The sequence below is a fragment of the Lagenorhynchus albirostris genome, chromosome 3, assembly GCF_949774975.1.
Source record: "Lagenorhynchus albirostris chromosome 3, mLagAlb1.1, whole genome shotgun sequence".
Classification (NCBI taxonomy): Eukaryota; Metazoa; Chordata; class Mammalia; order Artiodactyla; family Delphinidae; genus Lagenorhynchus; species Lagenorhynchus albirostris.
This window is the reverse complement of record NC_083097.1, coordinates 144,033,145-144,056,107: the sequence shown is the minus strand read 5'-3', so window position 1 is coordinate 144,056,107 and position 22,963 is coordinate 144,033,145. Positions and strand designations below refer to the sequence as shown.

The window sequence follows — 22,963 nt, the reverse complement described above, 5'->3', positions numbered from 1 at the left end:
AACTGATGCTTAAGTTGTAGCTGTTTTATTTTTTGTTGTTGTTTTTTTTAAATATTTATTTATTTATTTGGTTGCACCAGGTCTTAGCCACAGCAGGCAGGTTCCTTAGTTGCAGCACGTGGGCTCCCCAGTTGCGGCAGGCGGGCTCCTTAGTTGCGGCTCGCCAGCTCCTTCATGGCGGCACGCAGGCTCCTCACTTGCGGCACGCGTGTGGAATCTAGTTCCCCGATGAGGGATTGAACCCAGGTCCCCTGCATTGGGAGTGCGGAGTCTCATCCACTGCGCCACCAGGGAAATCCCGAGTCGTAGTTGTTTATGCGCTAAAGACCATGTTATAAAAAAAAAAGCGATGAAAGCTACATTAAGTCCTTGAATTTAACTTTTTCTTAAAGATGCTGTACTGCGTTTGATCTCAGACATGGTAGAGAATATCGTTGCCTTTTTGTTCTTTCCATCCGATGGCTAGGGAAATTGAGGAGCAGAGAGGTGAAATAACGGGCAGTCAGAGGGAGCTACAGGGAAATGAGAATTTTGGAAGGACTGTATCCTTCAGGTCAAAGTGAGCCGACCAACACATATGCCAGCACTGCTGATAAATACGTAGGTGTTTAAGACACAGGGGTAGGGGAGAGCTGTGGGGAGTATAATATACCATCTCTACCCCTCACGGACTTAAAGTCCAGTGGGGTCCCAAGTCCAGGAAACTCACCAGGCCATGCTGAGGACCAAAGAAGGGAGACACCCAGCAGAGGGTACTCGATGTGGAGACGTGCGGCATCAGGCCAGAAGGGATTGCTTGTATTCAGAACGAAGTGCCCTGACTTTCTGCGTATATGAAATGGGATTAATACAACATGCCTTGCAGGGCTGTTTGTGACATTAGATGACACAGGAAAACAGGGATTTGGGGGCGGGGGAGGGGCTGCTAATCTAATTACCATCCTCTTACGACTCTTGGTGGGAGACGAAGCCCACTTTTCACGAATGAAGCAGAAAGTACCAGAGCCTTGTTTTCATGGCCTCCCTTGTAGCTAGAAGCAGGCACGGGACTAGACTCTGACAATTAAGTGCAACTGCTCTGGTCTTGCTAGCTGGACCAATTCTCTGTCACTGTGCCTCTTGGATTTAACCAGGCCATTCTCTTCTGCTCCATGAGCATCCGGGTTTCTTGGTTTCTCAGGGAGAAGCCCTTAGCGGTGGAGGAGTGGCAGCAGCAGTGGCCGGAGCTTCCTTGGCCTCCTGCAGCGGTAGGAGTCTGGCGGAGGAATCAGTGCTGAACCCCAGAGGCAGTGGCACAGACAGTTGGGACCACGCTCCACAGCAGCACTTGGGGTGTCCTCCCTTGACTGTCTTTGGCTGTGGTCTGATTCTGGCTGTGGTCTGGCCCGCCTTGCTCCTGCCTGATTGCTGAGGTTGGTTCTACAGCCTTCTGATGAATATGTCAACTACTCAATTTCCTTTCCAAACATTTCTTCCCCGCATCCACTGCCCACAGTCTGTTTCTATTGCTTGCTATTAAGAACCTTGACCAGTACAGGACTTGGGTGCTATAAACCACAGACCGGAAGACGGGGAGCTGGCTGTGTACTGGAGGTAGGATGGGGCACAGGACAGACACCAATATTCCCTGTTGGGAATTTGAGAATGCTCATTCTGTGGGTGCAAACCAGAGGGATACACTTGTTACCTGTTGTATCTCGAGAGACAGACTGCACGCCTATAGAATTTTAAGGGAAATGATAGCGAAAAAATTCAGGATATTGTACCATTGGCTACTTCTTGTAGCCTTAAGTAAGAATCTACAAGAAACCGATAAGCTTGGGCTCAAGTGTAGTCAGAAAACAAAGAAGGAAAAATATACGGCTTTGCTAAGAAAGACCCTTTCTTTTCTTTGCTTTTTTTTTCTTTTTTTGGCCACACCCCATGGCATGTGGGATCTTAGTTCCCTGACCAGGGATTGAACCCACACCTCCTGCATTGGAAGGCAGGGTCTTAACCACTGGACTGCTGGGGAAGTCCCAGAAAGGTTGTTTCTGCCTGTGGCAGGTGATCCATGCAGACTAGGAATTTTTTAATCTGCAGCCCTGCAGGGTTGGAAACTGGTCCAGATAATAAAATACGGGAAGGGCCCAGCACAGTGCTAGGCATGCTAAAGATGCATAACAAATGGGACCGGAGCTCTTTGTTATTCAAGGATGCCAATCCTGAAAAAGGCCATCTAAGGCGAATCCATTTACACAGGAGACCAGAGTTTTATTGTAAATACTGGGGGAAAAAAGTTTGAGTTTTTAGTTGGAAAACAGAAACACTTTTCAGAAGTTACATTTCATATCTTCCATTTGACAAAATTACAACTGCATTCTAAATCCTGATGACAAAGGATGAATCAAACACTCATTTCTTTTGGTGTGATGTTTCCAACAAGTGACATTCTTCACTTTGTGTTTGATTTCCACTGCACGTTCATAAAGTCAGTAATTTTGCCAGAAACAGATTATCCATTATCCTAAGGGCTTTTCTAAGTCCTTCAAGTTATGCACATTTGAAACATGGATTGGATTTTCCTCTTCTTCAGCTGTGTGCTGGCTTAATTGCAGGATTCTTCACTTGTGATTAACGAATTCCCTCAAGTTATAATCACATTCAGGGCTTCCCTGGTGGCACAGTGGTTGAGAGTCCGCCTGCCGATGCAGGGGACATGGGTTCGTGCCCCAGTCCGGGCAGATCCCACATGCCGCGGAGCGGCTGGGCCCGTGAGCCATGGCCGCTGAGCCTGCGCGTCCGGAGCCTGTGCTCCGCAACGGGAGAGGCCACAGTAGTCACATTCAGTGACTGCAGGAAACCCTGTACCTTTTGCAAGATATGCAGCTAAATTGCAGGTGCTCACATTGTCTTTTCAGATGCTTACAAGCTCAAATATTAGCTACACGCTTGACCTAGATGGAAGAGGTTTACGTTATTTCTGGGAGGTATTACAGGGAATGTTTTGGGGGGACTAATTTGAAAAGTAGCCAGTAAGTTAGTGAAGTTGTCATGTTATGAAAAAATTACCTTCCCTACTCAAGCTTATTATTGGAGGCCTTGGATACCGAATATCAGATATTGAACCCCCCATATCCCCTCCCCCTCCCCAATAACAATAGGCAGGTGGGTGGCAGGTTGACGAGGTGGGGCAGGTTCCATGGGCCTTTCCTGTGACAACTTATTGGCACACTAGGGCAGGAAGGTTCTGTGTATGCTTCTGGTTATTGCTCGTTGGTTCTTCATGGTAGGAGGTAAGGAAGGTAGGAGGTAAGGAAGGATGTCGATATGTCATTTGGGCGTCAGGAACAGGGTCTTGGTTCTGTAGCCCCAGCAAGCAGCATGACCCCTCAGACGGGGTAGACTAATTAGATAGCAAGGCAAAGGGATCAGGGGGCCAAGCCTACTGCACGGCTTCTAAATCCAGCGGGGCCTGAAAGAGCAGGTGGGCAAGCGAAATAGGTTAAACAGGGCCAGGTGGAGGCCACAGTGAACTTGAAAGTCCTGCCCCTCCACCCCTCCAAGGGCAGTGGCCCTCACTGCTCAGCTCCAGCCAGTTGTGTCTGTGACAGAATGTGTAGCCCACGGGGCCAGACAGTCCCTTTTTTTTCCAAGAGAAACTGGAATTTTATTCGAAACCTCTTCATTTTTTAAAATTTTTAATGGAATTTCCTAAGTTTTCATTGTTAGCAAAAAGTTCAATTAAAAAAACCCCTAAACGCATGACTAAGTAATAACAGGCCTGTTGCTATTTTGTAACCTCAGGCTGCAGGCTGCAATTGCCCTGGAAGGGGAGGAACTGCCCGCCCATCAGGGATGGTGAGGGTCAGTCTGATCTCAGCAAGGCGTGTGGCGGGGCAGGGTGTAAACAAGGAGGGGGGGGGAGTTGGCTGGAATTATAAAACCACTGGCCCTGTATTGGTGATGGAGGCTTTCCCAGGCTTTAGCTAATTCAAATCCTTAAAGCAACCCCATAGGGTCGGTCTGTTCACATTATGAGGAAACAGGCTCCGATGAGGACGCAAGGTGAGCGCGATGGGAACTTGCACCCAGAGCTGTGTGAGAACCGGGGCTCTCGGCTACTGGGAGAGAAGCAGGCGCTCTCGGGGAGGAGAGTGCCACATGGTTGCTTACCCGGCACACGTACTGGCTCTGGGGGCCCGGGGAGAAGGTCTTGGAGCGGATGATGGTGCTCCCTCGAAGAAATGGCCCTGGAGATGGCGCACCCACCCGGCGGTCCTTGGGCCGCACCACCGTGGGAGATGGGGCTGGGGTCTCTGTGTTGGTCTCTTTGTCCACCTGAGGGAGAGGTCACAACTGTGAGGCCACCGGTATCCGCAGAGTCTCGGGCACCCTCCGCAGCTGCTCCCCACCTCTGTCACCTTGCCTCTGGTCCTCAGTCACAGCCAGAGGCTTCCGCGGCCCCAGCCCAGCCAGGACAGCGCCCATGGCCCCGAGTACTGGCCCCCAGTCCTCCCTGACACCTGTGGGAGATGTTCAGTCCCCTAACAAGCTCACGTAAGCAGTAGAGGTACCTCACCCACCGAAGTCCCGGACTTCACACCCTCAAGACCAACCGTATTTTATCAAAGCCGTAGCCAAGGCCTCCACGGCCCTGGCCAAGAACCGAAGATGTTTTCATGGAGTTATGGAGGCAACTAGCAGATCTCGTTATTTAAACTAGGAGATCAGGTTTTCTATTGTCCTTTCACAGTAGTTACCAGCAGAGGTAAAGAAAAACACCCAAATGAAGGGCCTTGATTCACCAAAACAGGGCCTTCATGTGATTTTGGAAAAGGCACCCCCTTTGGCTGGAGAAACTACGGAAAGACTTCCCCTCGGTGCGGGGCAGTCAGAAGGCAGGCCCAAGTTCTCCTCTCACACCCCCGCTGCACACCGCCCCCAGGGGTCAGGCACCTTTGTGCAGTGCACAACCTCCAGCCCCTCCAGCCCCACGTGCCCGGCTCAGACACAATGGGGCGCTCTACTTCCAGGAGTCCTGCAGGTCAAAGAACATGGAGATCTCTCTGGAGCGTGAAGCCTGTTATATCATGTAACCCTAGTGCAGCAGGGAAGCAGGAGGCGAAGGCAACTTGACTAGAACCTCTTTCCTACTGCACTTTGGGCAGACCCAAATGGAGAAATCCTTTCACTCAAAATCTTAGAACCCACCTGCCAGGTTGGTATTACTGTGTCCATTTTAGAGATGAGAAAACCAAGGCTGGAGAGGGATGAAGTCATCTGCCTAAGGCTACACAGCTAGGAAGGAGCAGAGCTGGCCTTTGAACCCAGACCCACCTGCCTGCAAAGACTGAGGTCTGCCCAGAAAACTGGGAACTGCAGAGGGCAGGAGAGACGAGGGGATGAGTCAACCTCTCCTGGCTTACTGTCACCGAAATGACCCCAATTCCAGGCAGGGACACTCCTACACAACCTTCTGCAGGTCATCCCACTCTGAAGGCCTGTCCCCTGATGCTGGAGCATGAGACTTAGCCCCGAGCCTCTTCTGATTGCCCAGGTTCAAGGACTGAGGGCTATTTCCCCAAGACAGCCCTTCCCATGTCCCCAGCCCTCCCTACCTTTAGCGCTGGGCACTCAACCATATCGTGTGAGGCTTTCTCAGCGAAAACATCCTCTTCCTCTTCCCCCTCTTCCTCCTCCTCAGCTGCTGCCTCGTTCTCGCTGGTCCCCTCCTCGCATCTCCTGTGATGACAAGGCACTTTGGTTACCCACAGCACCCACTTTCATCTGTTCACCTGCCATTTAAGTGCATCCAGGGCAGGGCTTCCAAGCATTTTCAGGATTGAGGACACTTTTTAAAAAAATCAATTTTAGTGAGGTATATTTTACATATAACAAAATGCATTTCGTGTATAGTTTGATGAGTTTTGACCAATGTATTCCCCTGTGTAACCACTACCACACTCAAGATAAAGAATGTTCCATTACCTTGAAAGGTTCCCTTGTACCCTTTCCCAGTTAAACTCTCCCCAGCCCCAGCCCACCTCTGATCAGCTTTCTGTCACTAAAGATTCAATCTGATTTTTCTTGTGTTTCGTAGAAATGGAATCAGACAGCATATGCTCTTTTGTCTCTGGCTTCATTCTCTCAGCATCATGTTTCTGAGATTCATCCATATTGGTGCACAGTATCAGTAGTTCACTCCTTCTTATTGTTGAGTAATCTTCCATTGGATGGATAGACTATACTTTGTTCATCAGGTGATAAACATTTGGATTGTTTCCATTGCTTAGAAATTATGAATAAAGCTTCTATAGACATTCACCTACAAGTCTGTGTAGAAATAGGATTTCACTCCTCTTGGACGTTGTATTAGTTTGCTAGGGCTGCCATAACACAATACCACAGACTGGGTGGCTTTAACAACAGAAATTTATTTCCCACAGTTCTGGAGGCTTAAAGTCCAAGATCATGGTGTGGGCAGGTTTAGTTTCCTCTGAGGGCTCCTTCTGTGACTTGTAGATGGCCACCTTCATGCTGTGTCCTCATGTGGTCTTCCTTCTGTATGTGTGTCCCTGGTATCTCTCTGTGTGTCCAAATTTCCTCTTCTTATAAGAACAGTCACAGTGGATTAGGGCCCACCCTAACTTTAACAGCCTTGTGTTAACTGAATCAGCTCTTTAAAGACCCTGTCCTCAAAAACAGTCGTTCTCTGGTACTGGGGCCAGAGCTTGAATATCTGAATTTTGGGGAGACACAATTCAGACTATTACAGATATATATATATATACCTAGGAGTAGAATTGCTGGATCAGACAGTAAGTATAAGTGATTAAATGTTTTTCCCATGTGGTTATATCATTTTATGTTCCCACAGTAATATTACGAGAATTCTGGTTCCTCACCTATACTTGGTATTATTAATCTTTAAATTTAGTCATTCAACTGAGTGAGTACTCCTATCTCGTTCTGGTTTAACTTTTCACTTTCCTGTTGAGAATATTTTCCTGCATTTATTGACCATACATATTTTCTTTTGCGAGGTGTCTGTTAGAATTTTCAGCCCATTTAAAAATTGGGCTGTCTTTTTATTACAGAGTTGTAAGAGTTCATTATATATTCTAGATAGGAATCCTTTGCAAATATTTTCTCCAAGTCTCTGGCTTGCCTCTTCTTCTTCTAAATGGTGTCTTCCAAAGAACAGAAGCCTTTGATTGTGATAAAGTCCAGGTTATCAGTTTTTCTCTTTAATGGTCTGTGCTTTTTATGCTGTACCTAAGAAATCTTTGCAAAGAGTTTCTCTGGTAGTTTCTTTTAAAAGTTTTATAGTTTCAGCTTTTATGTTTAGCTCTATGATCCATTGCAGATTAATTTTTGTCCATGGTACTCAAAATTTATTTTTTTCTATATGGATAGCCAATGGGGTGGCTGTACCATTTGCTGAAGAGACTTTATTTCTGGTGATACTCTTCATAATTATCCTTTCTCCTTGGGCTCCAGGGTTGGAAGGAGTTGGTGTGACAAATGGACGGAATTTGTTAATTAGTAATTTATCTCCATTCCCATCTTTACTTTGCAAAGACATACATAACCGCCAGGCTTCTGATCAGCATGAGACAGTATTACCATACTGAGCTGGAGGAATTCCAGCCAAAAGCAGAGAATCTGACACCTAGTTAGCTGGCTCAGTGAGACTGTGGATAAACATAAAATCTCCCTTAGGATTTTCCCAACAGGGAGAACAGATCTTGGCTCTCCATCCCCAGCCCTGCGATGAAAACCTCCCTGGCACTTAGATGGGGACTATCGCTATGGAGGGGCTTCTCCCCACTGGCCTTTTTTTTTTTTTTTAATTTGGTTGCACCAGCTGTTGTGGCAGGTGGGCTCCTTAGTTGCAGCTCAAGGCTCCTTTGTTGCAGCACGTGGGCTCCTTAACTGCGGCTCCAGGGCTCCTGAGTTGTGGCTCGCCGGGTCCTTCGTTGCAGCATGCGGGCTCCTTAGTTGTGGCACGCGAGTGGGATCTAGTTCCCTGAACAGGGATCGAACCCGGGCCCCATGCATTGGGAGCGCGGAGTCTCATCCACTGCGCCACCAGGGAAGTCCCCCCCAGCCACCTTGATCTACTCATAAAAGAGCCATTAAACACGAGTGCTCACAGGGAGCACCTTGGTGGGGATTGCGTAGATGCCACATCATTAACCAGCATTGACTGTGGGCTTAATGAACTGCAGGTGCTTCGCGGAGGTCTCACAACCACACTGAAAGACACTCTTGTCTCTGTTTTACAGATTCAAAAGCGGAGGATCAGAGAGTGGGTAGGCCTTGTCCAGCGTCACAGGCCACTCAGGGGTGCAGCCAGGTTTCCAATCCAAGTTTGTTCAGTTCCACGAAGCGCTCAACCACTAGGGAAGTCTCTTCTTTGTGACTAAGAAGCTGATTTAAGTATTTTCCAGGAAGGGGAAAAAAAAAAAAACCTCAATTGTAAAGAGAAAAACAATTAGTCACATCTTTGCACCCTTTGGAAAAGTGGCCAAAAATCAATAAAAATTTAAAAAATATGTATCTGATAATATGAAGTGAGGGTTTGGGAAAAAGGCATATCCCTGTGGGGAGTGTTCATTAGAGCAGCCAATTTATACTCTGAAGTCAATTTAGCAGCATCTGCTAAAACAGAACGTACATATTCTTGATTAAATACTCGTCAATTATATTGTATCAGAGAGGATGTAGCTTTAGGGGTACTCTCAGTCACTGCTGGTGGAGCATTTGCTAGGACAATCTTACTTGAGAATGATTCTGCAGTGCCTGGTGAAATATAAAACACACATGCCCTGGGACTCAGCTAGGCCACTTCTCAACCTCTGTCCTAGACAAACACACACGAGTCCCCGAGGAGGTAAATACAAGGGTTTTCACTCTAGCATTGTTTGTGATTATATTCTTCTATATTTTCTAATCCTCTAAGAGTTTTGTTTTGCTTGTGGATCTTAAAAAAAGATCGAGTCTTCTGATCATATGCACTAAAGAAACCTAAACAAATAAAAGGAGGGAGTAACAACGGCACCCCTCCTTTGGGCCTTGGGTGCCGAGGGGGAAGGAGAGGAGATGAGAACTGAGGGCCAGTCTCTGGAGCCCTCCACTCCAGAGCTGAGCCGGCACAGCAGAGCTAGTTAACATTCCAGGACCAAAAGAAGCCTCCAGTCTGGGGGGAGGGGGCTGCAGATGGATTTACCCCAGTATAGCAGCTCTGGGATTCCCAGCCCTCTTTGTAAGTCAGTGTCCGGGGAAGTTTGAATGGCAAGGGGTGGGGAGAGAGGGGGCCACAAAGGGAGAGAGAACAGAAGGTGGTTGCTAGGCGATGGCGTGAAAAGTCTCAACATAAGCTTGGAATTTGGCGGAAACCACTGATCTTGTGCCAGGGTTGTGGAAGACAGGTCCTGGGCCTATTTCCGGCATCAGACCTTTGCAGTGTGTGAGAGAGAAGGAGAGAGAGGGAAGAGGGAGGGAAAAAGACAGGAGAAAGAGAAAGCGAGGGGTGGGGTGGGGGGAAGAGAGGAGAGAGAGAGGAGGAGGTGGGGGGGGCGGGAAAGGAAAGGAAGCGGGAGACACAGATGGAGTGGGACAAAGAAGGAAAGAGAGAAACTGAGACCATTTAGGGAGAATCCTAAAACGTACGAACGTACAAAAATTCAGGAACCTCGTCCTATTCTTTATCACATGGAGGAAAAGAAGCCCAGCCTGTGGGCCAAATCCAGCCCCCACTGCCTGTTTTCGGACAGTGCAAGGTCCAAGCTGTGAATGGTTTTTATATTTTTAAATGGCTGAAAAAAAAAACCGAAAAGAGAGTGAAATTTCATGGTGTGTGCAAATGATGTGAAATTCAAATTTCAGTGTCTGCAAATGAAGCTTCAGTGACAGAATCACGGTGGCTGGTGTAGGTACCATCTATGGCTGCTTTCACACTACGACGGCAGGGTTGAATGGATATAACAGAGTCCGTATGGCCCACGAAGCAGACATTTTCTATCTGGCCCTTTCCAGAAAACACCTGCTCACCCCTGGAGTAAAAGATACTAAGGAAAGACTTCGTGTGAGACCAAACATATAATCTAGGGCTGTAACAGAAGAGTCACTGAGTGCTTCCTGTGAGTAAGGATCTGTGTTAAGTGCTCAGCATGCGTAATTTTTTGAGGCTACAAAATTCCCCATGTGTAGTGGCTATTTCTTTTCTTTTCTTTTTTTTTTTTTTTTTTGCTGTACGCGGGCCTCTCACTGTTGTGGCCTCTCCCCTTGCGGAGCACAGGCTCCGGACACGCGGGCTCAGCGGCCATGGCTCACGGGCCCAGCCGCTCCGCGGCATGTGGGATCTTCCCAGGCCGGGGCACGAACCCGTGTCCCCTGCATCGGCAGGCGGACTCTCAACCACTGCGCCACCAGGGAAGCCCTGTAGTGGCTATTTCTTAAATCTATATTTCACAGATAGGGAAACCAGGGTTAGAGCCTGGTTCTCAGCCCAGGCTTCACCTTAGAATTACCCAGGAAGTTTCTAAACTTACGGATGCTCAGGCCTCACCCAGCCCTAGAATCTACCACAGGGAGTTGGATGAGTGAGACTCCAAATTCACATCTGTCTGCATTCAGAGCACATGCACTGAAGTACAACTACACACACTTCCTCCAGATGGCAAGGTCCCTAGGCTGTGCTCATTTCCAGCTGGTAGTTATCCGTGCTGCTCCTCGAGTTACTGCTAAGAATCTCTGCTGTTTCTTGCGTGTCTGCTACGAGCTTTGCGCTTTCACTTCATCAGTGGCTTTTCCTTCAGTCCCTTCTGATAACCCCACACAGTCGGTGTGATGTCCCCACTTTTCAGCTGAGGATCAGACAAGGTCAGAACGGCTTGCCTAAGAGTGGGTGCTCTTGAGGGGGAGGGCAGGGACTAAGCACGTGTGGGCTTCCGGAGAGCCAGTGACGCTCTGCTTCTCGATTTGGGCACTGGATTCACGGGTAGCTCTGTTTCCGAAAATTCACTGAGCTGTACACTTAAGTCAACCTTTCTGTATGTACATTATGTTGCAATACAAAGATTAAAAACGCTTTGCCGGGGCTTCCCTGGTGGTGCAGTGGTTGAGAGTCCGCCTGCCGATGCAGGGGACACGGGTTCGTGCCCTGGTCCAGGAAGATACCACATACCGCGGAGCGGCTAGGCCCGTGAGCCATGGCCGCTGAGCCTGCGCGTCCGGAGCCTGTTGCTCCGCAACGGGAGAGGCCACAACAGTGAGAGGCCCTCGTACCACAAAACAAACAAACAAACAAACAAACAAAAACAATGCTTTGCCTAAGGTTACACAAAAAATGATGAAGCTAGGATTTGAACCCTAGTCTACATCACTGTTTCCTAAAGTGTGTCATAAGACCCTTCTGTGCGTAAACAAGGGACTAAAGAACACTGATCACACAGTGAGAAAGCTGTGTCCTGTTCACTTCTCCTTCAGACCTGTTTACATCAAGGAGAAAGTCTCTCTTGGGCAGTAGCATGTCTTTTACATTGCTGAAACACTGACTGACCTTCCTTTTTAACAACGGGAGAGGAGACCTTAGTCTTAGAACCTTGGCAAGCAATATACCCAGCTAGCCTTGAATACTCTTGTTGTATTTTCATTACGCTTAATCTTCCACAGTTACCTTCTGAGGCAGACTTGGCTCATGGCCTACTCAATATCCGTTCCTACTTTCTTCCTTAGTAACAGAATCCTGAATTTTGTGCCAACTAAGAGACCTCATTTCCCAGTCTCCCTTGCAGTTAGGTAGGCCAAGAAGCTAAGCTTGGCCAATGAGAAGCAAGTAGAAATTGCTGGGTGGGACTTTCAGGAATGCTCCTTGGTTACAAGGCACGCAGGAAGACTCTGTTGTCTTTCCTCTTTCCTGATGCCTGCCTGATGGCTGGTGACTCCGCAGCCATTCTGTGCTTAGCAGCCTTGATGATGGAGGTCACACATAAGGCCAGCAAAGCAGAATGAGAGAAAGAGCCTGGGTTCCCAGTAACATCATGGGGCTGACAGATGCACCCTGGAATGCCTTTTCCCAGTCTTCTTTTTAAGTAACAAAGAAGTAAACTTCTATCTTGTTTAAGCCCATTATTTCTGCTCTCTGTTTCTAGCAGTCAACTGCAATTCCTTACTGAGGAATCTTCAATTTATGACAAATTATACTTATTTCCACTTCTAGTAATATAAAGCTTCCTAAGAATTTTTTTTTTAACCAAAATAAATGTAAGTTCATCAAGACAAACTCTAATATTAGATGTGAACTAGCATGAGTAATTCCTGGAACACAAAATGACAAACTGGGAAGGGATTTTGGGAACTACTGTATCAGACTATATACTGCCTTTTTGCCTATAGAGAACCCGCGGGGAGAGAGGTTCTCCGTTTCCACAGAGGAACACTTCTGTTGGTTGCCCTGGTATTTGGGGATCTCATCCTTGGGCCCAGGTCCAAGCCAGGTCAGTTCCCAGGGACACCCTCACTTACCAGCTGTCTTCCAGGGTCTGTGCGCTGCTCCTTCCCTCTTGCCTCTTCTCCAGCTCCACGGCTGTCTGTTCCAGCAAAGCAGACACGGCATCCTGCAGAGACAAAGGCTGATGGGTCCAACCGTACACCATGGGCATAGCCCCACCCGGCAGGAATCAGAGTGTGTCACCCTCCCAGTGAACGGAGGGTAAAACTGAAGACCAGAGTGGGTAAGCGTCTTGCTGTAGAGTCACACAAATTGGAAATACAGTCCTCAGTTCTTCTAACTGGCAGTTCTCTGGAGAATAACCTCTGCATGTACAGACAGTTTGGAAGACAGCCAAGTTTAGTGTTTGCATGAGACGGAATTATAGGTCTCCGGCTGTAAGGAGAGCATGGTGTAGTCAGGGAGACCATCCCATAAACCATCAATAACAAAACAATCTGGGAAGGACTATGAGAGAGATAAGTACTGGATGTTTGAGAACAGAGGCATGGTGGCAAAGCTAGCTTGGGGGCTGTATTCAGGGAAGGCTTCCTAGAGGAAGAGTCTTCATACTGAATGAAGCATGTCTATGGTGAGGAAGCCTGTGTGACTTGAGGAAATTATTTAATGTCTCTGAGACTCAGTTTCTTCTAATAATTACTCCACCTCTGATGTCCAGCCATCTCCAATTCAGGGAGAGGCTTTTCCTTCCATCCAGCCAGGTGCCGCATGTGCAGGAGAAGGGTGCAAAGCTGTGGCCCAGCTCACCGTGCTTTCAGGTCCTGGCATGGGGGCCATGGCTCCCACTGGTTTGGGCTCCCTGCTCTGTTTCTTCAAGTATTTGTAGCTCAGGAGGTTGTACCAGCGAGTCGACCTCTCCCCGGACCGGCAGACCTCAGCCAGGCTGATCTGGGCGCCTCCCTGTGGAGAATGGGAAAAAAAGCACAACCAGGGGGTGACAAGGTACTCTGGGGGCAGTATGCAAAACACCACTCCAGGTGAGACAGGAGCTTCCTGGGAGGAAGAAATGGCTAGGTGCTGATCATTTTCCAATAACTCACTTGTTCACTAACTTATTCTTTCATTGAGTTGTATGGGTTCTTTAAATATTTATCAGATACATGATTTGCAAATATTTTCTCCCATTCAGTAGGTTGCCTTTTCGTTTTGTTGATGATGTCCTTTGCTGTGCAGAAGCTTTTGTTTGAGGTAGTTCCACTTGTTGATTTTTGCTTTTGGTGTCAGAGTCAGAAGACATCATGACCAGGACTGATGTCAAGGAAAACAACTCAAAGCTCCAGAAACAGGGGACTGGAGGCATAAACTGTAGTATATCTACAGGGTGGAATATTACACAGCTATGTACAAAAAAATAAGGAAGATCCCTAGGTAGTGAGGTAGAGAGTTCTCCAGGCTACATTAATTCCAACAAGATAACAGTCAATTTTAGGCCGGCTCATAGGCATGACTGGTCTACCTCAGTAAACTGGACGCACTCTGATGGCATTTATGCATTTGTTCATTCGTTTATTCAACACACACCCATTTTCCAAGGAGCCTCTGTGTGCCAGGCACTGTTCTGGGTGTTGTGGATATGGAAGGATTTAAGGCAGAGAAAAATCCCTGCCCTCATGAGCTTCTATTCCAGTCTGGGGGAATCAGATAATCAATAAGTAACTTCTATATTGTGTCTCATAGAGTCTAAGATGCCATCGATTATGAAGTGTATTATTATTTCATGTACCACTAAGAGAGAAAACCAGTTGCCAATTAGACTATGACCTGCCATCTAGTATACACTGCATCTTGATTTCACAGGTGATAAAATGTGAAAATGACATGTACCCTAATACCTACGATATAGAGGAATATGAGGTGATGTAAAGTGCCGCAGAGAAAATAATACAGGGAAAGTGGAGAGGAGGGGGTAAGAGAGTGGAGGGGGCAATGTGATTTTAAATAGGGTGGAAGGAAGTCGTCACATAGAAGGTGACCTTCGGGTTAAGATCAGAATGAGGGGAGAGAGTGAGATTTGCCCATCAATACCCGGGAGAAGGGAATTCCGGTTAGAGGAAAGCAGTGCGAAGCGCTGGGGAAGGGGGCGTGCGGGTGTATTCAAGGGGTAAAAGGAGGCTGGAAGAAGAGTCTTGGGGATAAAATCCAAGAGATGACAAGGAGCAGACCCTGGAGGGCCTGGGGGGCCAGGCAAAGGCCCAGGTGTTGACTCTGGGTGGAGACAGACACCATCCTAAGGCTTCAAGTAGAGGAGTGGCATGCAGTCATCTGCAATTTAACAGGATGCCCCTGGCTACCGTGTTGAAAGGAGACGAAGGGCAGCAAGAATAGAAACAGGGGGATCCAGTGGGGGATTCTGCAACCATTGGGCGAGAGGTGGTAGTAGGTCAGGAGCACGGAGAGAAGTGGTTGGAATCTGGGGATCTCCTGAAGGCAGACCTTCCAGGAGGTCCTGAAGGATTGGAGGTGGGGTATGAGAGGAAGAATGGGGTCCAGGATGACCCTGATGTCTGGCTTGGGCAGTGGAAGAATGGGGTTGCCTTCAGCTGAGACAGTGAAGACACGGGAGGAAAGATCAGGGGCGTGCTTGTGGACACAGCACTGGTGATGGCTACTGGACATGCAAGAGGAGATGTGGATTCCGGCAGCGGACATACAACGCCGAGAAGAGTGGAAAGGCCCAGGAGGGCGCCATCACATGGCATGGTGTTCGAAGCCAGGGGATAGGACGAGATCACTGAAGCAGTGCACGCCAAGTAGAAAAGGGGAGAGGAGCAAGGCCTGAGCTCTGCGGCCTTCAAACAGAGAGAGGTCAGGGAAATGAGTAAGAATCTGCAAAGGAGACAGACAGAGAAGGCCAGTGATGGGGGAAGAAGGCCAGGAGAGCGAGCGGTCTGGGAAGCCAAGTCAGGGCAAAGGATGCTGAGGAAGATGGAGTGAGCAATTGTGCCAAACGCTGTAGGCAGGCCAAGAGGGACAAGGATGGAGAGCCGGCCACCGGATTTAGCCACAAGGAGGTCCCTGATGAGCACACTTCTGGTGGAACGATGAGGGCAAAAGCCCACGTGGACTGAGATACAGAGAGAACACACACACCTCTTTCACGCGTTGCTAGAGAGCAAAGGAAAAAAATAATGTCGTAACGGGAGGAAGAAATGGGGTTAAAAAAATTTTTTTGAAAGCAGGGGAGAAATAACAGTATGTTGGCATACTCACAGGCCAGACCCAGTGAGGAGGGAAAACTGGGGACACAGGAGAGAGCAAAAGAGTAACGGTTGGCGTGACGCCCTTGAGAGAGGATGGCCCTAGATGGGAGTGGGGAGGGCGCATCCTTAGCTCCGGGAAGAACAGCAGAGCCCACGAGGACAGGTAGATGCGGCGTGGCAGCTGTGGGGTTCCTTCTACTCTTCCAGAACTGGGTGTGAAGGGAGGGCCTCAGCGGAGGGAGAGTAAGGGCAAGGAGAGAGGAGAGGATAAGAATTTGTCACTGAGACAAGCAGGACAGTAAGTGGTCCAGGGAGACACAGTATAAACGCTGGGCAGCAAGAGGGCTCACGGGAGGTTCGCGACCACGATTTTAAAATGACACTGCAGGGCGGTGGTGTGTGCGTTTTGCTCCAATTGCACGGGTGGAGAGGAGGGGAGGGTTCACTTTGATGGGGCTGGGTTTTTGCCAAGTGGGGATGGCAAAGTGAGAAAGGGGCAAGGGGGCGGTTGTGATGAGACAGGGGATATGAGTGGGGCCTGGGCAGAGGGCTGCCTTTACAGAACGTGCACAGTCAGGGCCTGAGTAACCAGGATCCGGCTGGAAAGCCTGTGACTCCTGCGATGCCACCCTAAAGCGTTTGGTGGAACTGTTGCCCACGATATTGGGGAAGGCAGTATTCATCCAAACCCATAATCCAGTAGGATAGTGTGATGATGACACGTCAAGATGCTGGAATCCTTGTTCAAATCCAGACTTCTCTGCCTACTCGCTGGATGATCTGAGCCGGTTAATTAGCCTTTCTGGGCCTTGATCCCTTATTTGTCAGATGGAGATAATCCTAATATTGCTTCCCAGGGCTGTCGTGAGGATTAAATGAGATACTGCACACAAAGTTCTTAGCTCAGTACTAGACACGCAGACACTACTCAGGATGGGTACTATTGTCCTTGCCCGGCTGGTTAAATGGCTCAAAACAGACCAGGGATTCCACAAACCCAGCGGTGCGGGGAGACTGTCCTTGGGAGCCTATGGCCTTTCCTCCTCTTGTCTCACTTCCTTTCCTCCTCCAGCCACCAATACACAACAGCCTAACACTCACGTCCCCACGGGACACGGGAACAGAGGCTTCCCGTTGGCCGTGGACGGAGACAAGCCACGGCGGGATGAGCGCTTTGGCTGCTGCCATGGCAACCAGCAATGGCCAGACGTCAATTAGGAAGGAGGAATAAAAGGCATCCAATTAGGAGAAGAAAAAGGATTGAGTCTCTTCTCATTTAGGAATGCTCGGGGCTAAGGAAACGCTTCACTGGAGGAGCCTGGATTGTTTATTCATTTTTATTTTAAAAATTCTATCCTTGGGGCTTCCCTAGTGGCACAGTAGTTAAGAATCTGCCTGCCAGTGCAGGGGGCATGGGTTTGAGCCCTGGTCCGGGAAGATCCCACATGCTGTGGAGCAACTAAGCCCGTGCAGCACCACTACTGAGCCTGCGCTCTAGAGCCCGCGAGCCACAACTACTGAGCCTGCGCGCCCCAGCTACTGAAGCCTGCGCGCCCAGAGCCCGTGCTCTGCAAAAAGAGAAGCCACCGCAGTGAGAAGCCCGTGCAACACAATGAAGCGTAGCCCCCGCTCACTGCAACTGGAGAAAGCCCGCGTGCAGCAACAAAGACCCAACTCAGCCAAAAATAAATAAATAAAATAAATAAATAAATAAAAATTCTATCCTTTTTTTTTTTTTCTTTTTCTTTTTTTGCGGTACGCGGGCCTCTCACTGCTGTGGCCTCTCCCGTTGCGGAGCACAGGCTCCGGACGCGCAGGCTCAGCGGCCATGGCTCACGGGCCCAGCCGCTCCGCGGCATGTGGGATCTTCCCGGACCGGGGCACGAACCCGTGTCCCCTGCATCGGCAGGCGGACTCTCAACCACTGTGCCACCAGGGAAGCCCTATCCTTTTATATATACACACACATGTGTGTGTGTGTCTGTATCTATCTATCTATCTATCTAGGTAGACAGATATAGATAGATAGATAGATAGATAGATATGCGCTTTTTTTTTTTTTTGGCTGCACTGTGCAGCTTGTGGGTTTTCTCAGTTCCCCAACCAGGGACTGAACCCAGGCCACGCAGTGAAAGCCCGGAATCCTACCCACTGGCCACCAGGGAACTCCCTGGAGCCTGGATCTGGAAGAGCTTTCCGCTCCATCCTTCAGCAGCACCCACCCTGCCTGCCAGAACCTGCAGCCGCCATCCCACCTGGGGGCTCCAGGGAGCGGTGTGCTGGTACACAGAAAACATCCAGGGTCTGACATGGGTGGACCTGCCTGGGTTCTAACTCTGTTCCTGCCACTTCCTGACTGTGTGACCTTGGGAAAATTCTTTGTGCCTCGGTTTCCTCACTGGTGTAACAGTTACCTATTTTACAAGACGGTAGTGAGGATCAACAGAGATAATACACGTAAGGAGCTTAGCTCAGAGCCCAGCATATAAATTGCATCCAGCTGACACAAGCAATTGCATCACTGTGAGCAGTAACAACAACATAAACGGCAATGACGCTGTTATGAACCCTAGCCAAGCAGGAAAGGGATGGGAACCGATTTCCCGTGAGACCCAGCGTGTGCAGACACTTTGCTTTACATCCTTGCTACGGGGACCAGCAGTACTGGCATCACCGGGGAGCTTGACAGAAATGCAGAATCTTGCTGCCTGCCCACCCAGACCTGCTGAATCAGAATCTGCATTTTAACCAGAGCCGCAGGTAACCTGCGTGCACATGAAAGTTCGAGAGGCACTGCTTTAGTGCTTCATTTAACCCTCAGAGAACCACCTGTGAGGTAGCCAGTGTTAGCTGGTTTTACAGATAAGGAAACAGACAGAATTAAAGAGTCTTAGGCCACACAGTGGGGAAGGCTGGTGACAGCCTCAGGCACAAGGGATGTGGCGCTGCAATTCCACGGCAGAAAAAGGAGCTCCCCGCTCCCCCCTCCCCTGCTCTCAATAAGTCTGGGAACAACGCTGTTCATCTGTGGAAGAGCCCCTGCCTACAACCCAAGAAAGCCTGGGTTGATAGCACAAGCTGTGCTTCTCCAAGCCTTCTTCCTGAAGTGCAAGGTGGACCAATTCCCAGAAGGACAGAAGGCTGCACAGATAGACAGACACAGTCCTCACCAGGCATGCCTCCAGATGGCTCCTGTCGGTGGCGCAGACATCGACTCTTAAGGTCTTCTGGTGAAGGGCTGGGTAGGACATGGACACCCAGAACACCTCGTTGAACACCAGGGTGTCCGAGGCGTCCAGAGGCCGGGTCCGGAACAGGCAGGTGGTACTCTCGGAGCAGGGAAGGATAGCCACGCGAATGTTCCTAGAGGGACAGAACACAGGAGAGCCTGGGTCAGGTCAGCCCGGGTCTGGGGCTCAGGTGTTAGGCTAAACGGCTGCTGCGAATCCCCATGGAAACAACAGCGGACAAGAGTTTGTAATTTCTCCAGTAGTTATGCAGTTATTCATGAGGGATGCATAGGGGCCCCAAGGACAATGTGCTGCTTTTCCTTCTACTGAATCCCCCAATCATGAGACCCTCAAAGCTTGTGGAGCCTGAGGCCAACGGTGTGCAAACTGTTGTGAACAGAAGGATCTGAGAGGCTGCTTGTTAACACTGAGGAATACTCATACAACCGCGGGTAGGAGGGCAAAATGCCACAACTCGGGCGGCGGGGAAGGTGACAATCCTAACAAAAGTACATATGCATTCACCCTTTGACCCAGACAGCTGGCTTCTAGGCACAGATACTGCTGCACAAGTACCAGTGAGTTACACAGAAGGTTATTCATCCCGGCCCTGTTTGTAACAGCGAAGACTGCACACAAGTCCAGCGTCCAGTCAATCTTGTCTTCCTTCTGTTTTGCCTGTTTTCCGGCCCGCTTTCCTCCTTCCCACGTGTCACACCCCAGACGCTGGCTGGGTGCAGGCCACAGAAATATAAGCTCCTGCTGCTGCCCTCAAGGCCTACGGTCTAGCAAAGGAGGAACATGTAGGCAGACGGGCTCAATGAATCATAAACCCGGTCTGCACAGGACCGAGCTGGGAGGCAGACAGCGCAGGTCTTTGCTGTATCATCAACTGTAAGGTAACACCCATCACTACCTGCCAAGGGAAGCACAGTGATGGGAGCCGGCTCTTCAGAAAGGCAGGCCCGGCTCTTTCTGCGTGGAATACTGGAGCTTAGAGCAGATGAAAGAGGCCGTGACTTGCCTCTTCATCAGGCTTCAAGTTTACAAGGGCGGAGGTTTGCTCGCCACCCCCTCCCTAGTGCTGGCACCTGGTAGGGGCTCGGGACGCGTATGCGGAAGGTCTGAAGCTGCCTGGGGCGCTCCTCTTTATAGTGAGCGTGTTTGCTGCCCTGCCTGCATCCACGTTCATGGCACTGACACTGTGCATCACAGTCGTGGGCACTAAATACCCACAGAGGTTTACGGGGCCTGTTGTTGGAGCAGAACAGAGCAGGAGAGCGTCCCCTGGGATGGGCGCAGAGCGGGAGAGGATAACATACAGCCCGTCAGCTACACACTCACACTTTCCGGTCTTGCTGCGGCGACAGAGCAGAGAGGTTGGTCAGCTGGATGATTAATATTGCAAACTGCTTATTCTTCTCATCGTACCTGAAATGAAAAGGGGGCATACGGAGCACCTGTTAGCAACGCATTTCTCTCTCTCTCCCTTAATAATCACAGACGCGGCTGCTGGCTGCTCTGGGGACTGCGGTGAGCTGGGAAGCACAGGCCCAGTGTTTGCTGCCATGCAGGGATGCAGGTCCAGAGCTGTCGGTCTGAATTTTTAAAGAGAAGCCAGAGGTTGTAGAAAACGTCCTGACATTTAAACACCGGCAGTTAATTCCTAGTTTAAAAAATATTGGGGCCAACCTGCATCAAGAGAAAACAATAAATCTGGGCTGCAGCCCCCAGGGGTTGACTTCGGTCCAGGTGAGATGATAAGACCAAAGCCGTGGCAACAACGACCAAACAGACCAAAAGGCAGGAGGTCTCGGTCCCTGCCTGGCTCTGCCACCGGCCAGCTCAGTGAATCCGGGCAAGTTACGAAGTCTTCAAACCTTGTTTTCTCTCTTTTGTGAAATGGGGAACTGGGAGGCATGGAAAGAGACCCCCCCCACTCCACCCCCTTTAGTTAGGAGCCCACAGCTGCCAGCAGGTCCCGCTGGTTCTGCCTGCCTCGCTGGGCAGCTGTGAGGGTAAATGCTGCAGACGCTGCAGGCCAGGAGGAGACCCCGCACAGACCACGCCCCTCTGCCCCGCCCTCCCTGCCACTTACTTCAGGGCGATCTGAACCCGGGTTGCACCCACTACTTCTGACTCGTCACTGTCAAAAGCAGCGGCTTCTGAGGCACCCAGTCTGGAAAGCAACACAGGAAAGAAAGAGAGTCAGGCTTCCCTGTAGTGACCAGGGGCCAAAGTCATTTTCCAGAGACAGGGTTCTCTCTGGGAGGGAGAAGCTGGGTCCTCAAGGAGGAAGGTTTGGGTCTGCTCAGCCTCCCTGTGGACCCTGCCTGCCCACAACTACTCCGGATCCCTCTCTTGAAGCAGCAGCTGCGCTTTCTCTAATACTTGCTCCTCTAGCCATACACCCTTAATGGCAATTGCGGAACTAGCAGTCTCCCAAATGTGGAGTCTCTCCAGCCCCGGGAGGAGAAGCAGTCTGCTTCTCCAGCACCACCCTCCTGGGGGGTCCCTCCCACACACCTGAGGAGGCCCGGGCCTTGCATACTCAGAGTTCCCAAGACTCAGGGACCCACCTCTGCACGGAAGCCTCATACACACCACTGTCCCCGGCCACGGATTCATCCGACACCGCAGCTGAGACACAGGCCACTTTCAGGTCGCACCCCTGAGCCTTATTCGCAGCTGGGAGAAGAGAGGAAAAAAGGAAGGATGGCAAGGCGGGGTTTAGACATCAGGATACTGTCGTCACAATACATCTTTTGATCCCCTCACTGTCCTAACATGGTCCCGCCAAAATCCAGCCGCCTCTGAACCTGACAGCAAGGTTCTGCCTTTTTTTGCGGTGAAGGAAAGGGTAGCATGTGATTCTGTGTTTAACGTCTCAGACTCTAGAGCCAGAACACCTGGGTTCAAATCACAGTTCTGCCACACACTGCTTCATGACACTGGGACACTGATTTACTCCCTCTCAGCCCTGCATTCCTCATCTGTAAAATGGGGATAATAATACCTGCCTTGCAGGGCTGTTGGGAAGACTGGATGTGATGATAAAGGGAAGTCCTTAGTACAGAGACTGGTGCAGGGGAAGTGCTCTAGAAAAGTCAGTACCATCATCCTTAGCTACTACGACTATCACTCCCATCACTACAGCGATGTCTTCTAGATCGATCCCTACACACCTGGGGCAAAATAACAGCCCCCGGACCCCCTTGGGAGGGGCAAGAGGAGGAGGAAGGGAAGGACGTAAGTACTGGCTGTCCTACTCGCCTATCCCATTCCATTCCTAACTCAGCCCATCTCCCCTGCCCTTGACAGAGGCCCTCAGAAGTCTCTACCCGGGGCTCAGGCCCAAGCATTCAGCACACACTGCACATTCCTTCCTGCCCCAAGTAATGGGCGCTGACGGTGTGCCAGGTCCACTGCAAAGTTCAGAGCTACTAAGGTGAATAGGACAGCTCCTGACCTCCGCGCAGCAGGGGAAGGACAGATTCAGGGGCTTCAACCTCACGGCCAGCACTTCCCTGTGTGCCAGGCACATGGGCGGGGGGTGGGCAGACTGGAGAAGGGGCTGGGGATGGGGATGGTGACAGTGAGCCTGGGAGAAGCCAAGGGGCCGTGTGGGCGTGGCTTTCCCAGCCTGTGTCCCACGTCTGCTGCTGCAGCCCTGGAGACCTCCTGCCTTCGGACCCACCCCTCTCCACCCTCCACTAAACCACTTAAGGAGATTAATTTGTCTGCTGACTGAACAGTGGCACTAATCGCATAACCTGCTTAGTGTCTGGGCTCAGCCCGGCATCATCTGGCAGCGGGGAACGCTTCTGGAGGTGGCATGAAGAAACGCCGACCTGAGACGCGAGCGGGCTCTGGCTCCCAAGCTGCACCGTCGTGGCGGGAGGCGGGGGGATGGGGGTCGCTCCCTGCACTCGGTTGGGGTCCCAGCATCCCCGAGCCAGCTTATCGCAGCCTTTAGACAGGGAGCGCCGGGAACGCTTCTTGAGCCTTGTTAGGGGTCCCACCTGCACACCCCT

General features: G+C 50.2%; 1 protein-coding gene across 3 annotated transcripts in view; it reads right to left on the bottom strand.

The window, feature by feature from the left end:
* WWC1 (WW and C2 domain containing 1) overlaps positions 1-22,963 on the bottom strand; it is a 152,872-nt gene that overhangs the window by 8,482 nt on the left and 121,427 nt on the right. Inside the window, exons 12-20 of one of the 3 annotated variants that reach the window (XM_060144172.1) lie at positions 21,509-21,617; positions 21,028-21,108; positions 20,274-20,360; positions 18,870-19,062; positions 13,247-13,399; positions 12,514-12,605; positions 5,601-5,724; positions 4,156-4,320; positions 2,233-2,936 (exon numbers count right to left, since the gene is read on the bottom strand). In XM_060144172.1, coding sequence (XP_060000155.1) covers positions 2,913-2,936; positions 4,156-4,320; positions 5,601-5,724; positions 12,514-12,605; positions 13,247-13,399; positions 18,870-19,062; positions 20,274-20,360; positions 21,028-21,108; positions 21,509-21,617 — 1,028 coding nt within the window. In that variant the 3' untranslated portion in view covers positions 2,233-2,912. Of the gene's footprint in view, positions 1-2,232; positions 2,937-4,155; positions 4,321-5,600; positions 5,725-12,513; positions 12,606-13,246; positions 13,400-18,869; positions 19,063-20,273; positions 20,361-21,027; positions 21,109-21,508; positions 21,618-22,963 lie in introns of those variants that run through there. The other 2 variants (XM_060144170.1, XM_060144171.1) reach the window with 2 other exon arrangements.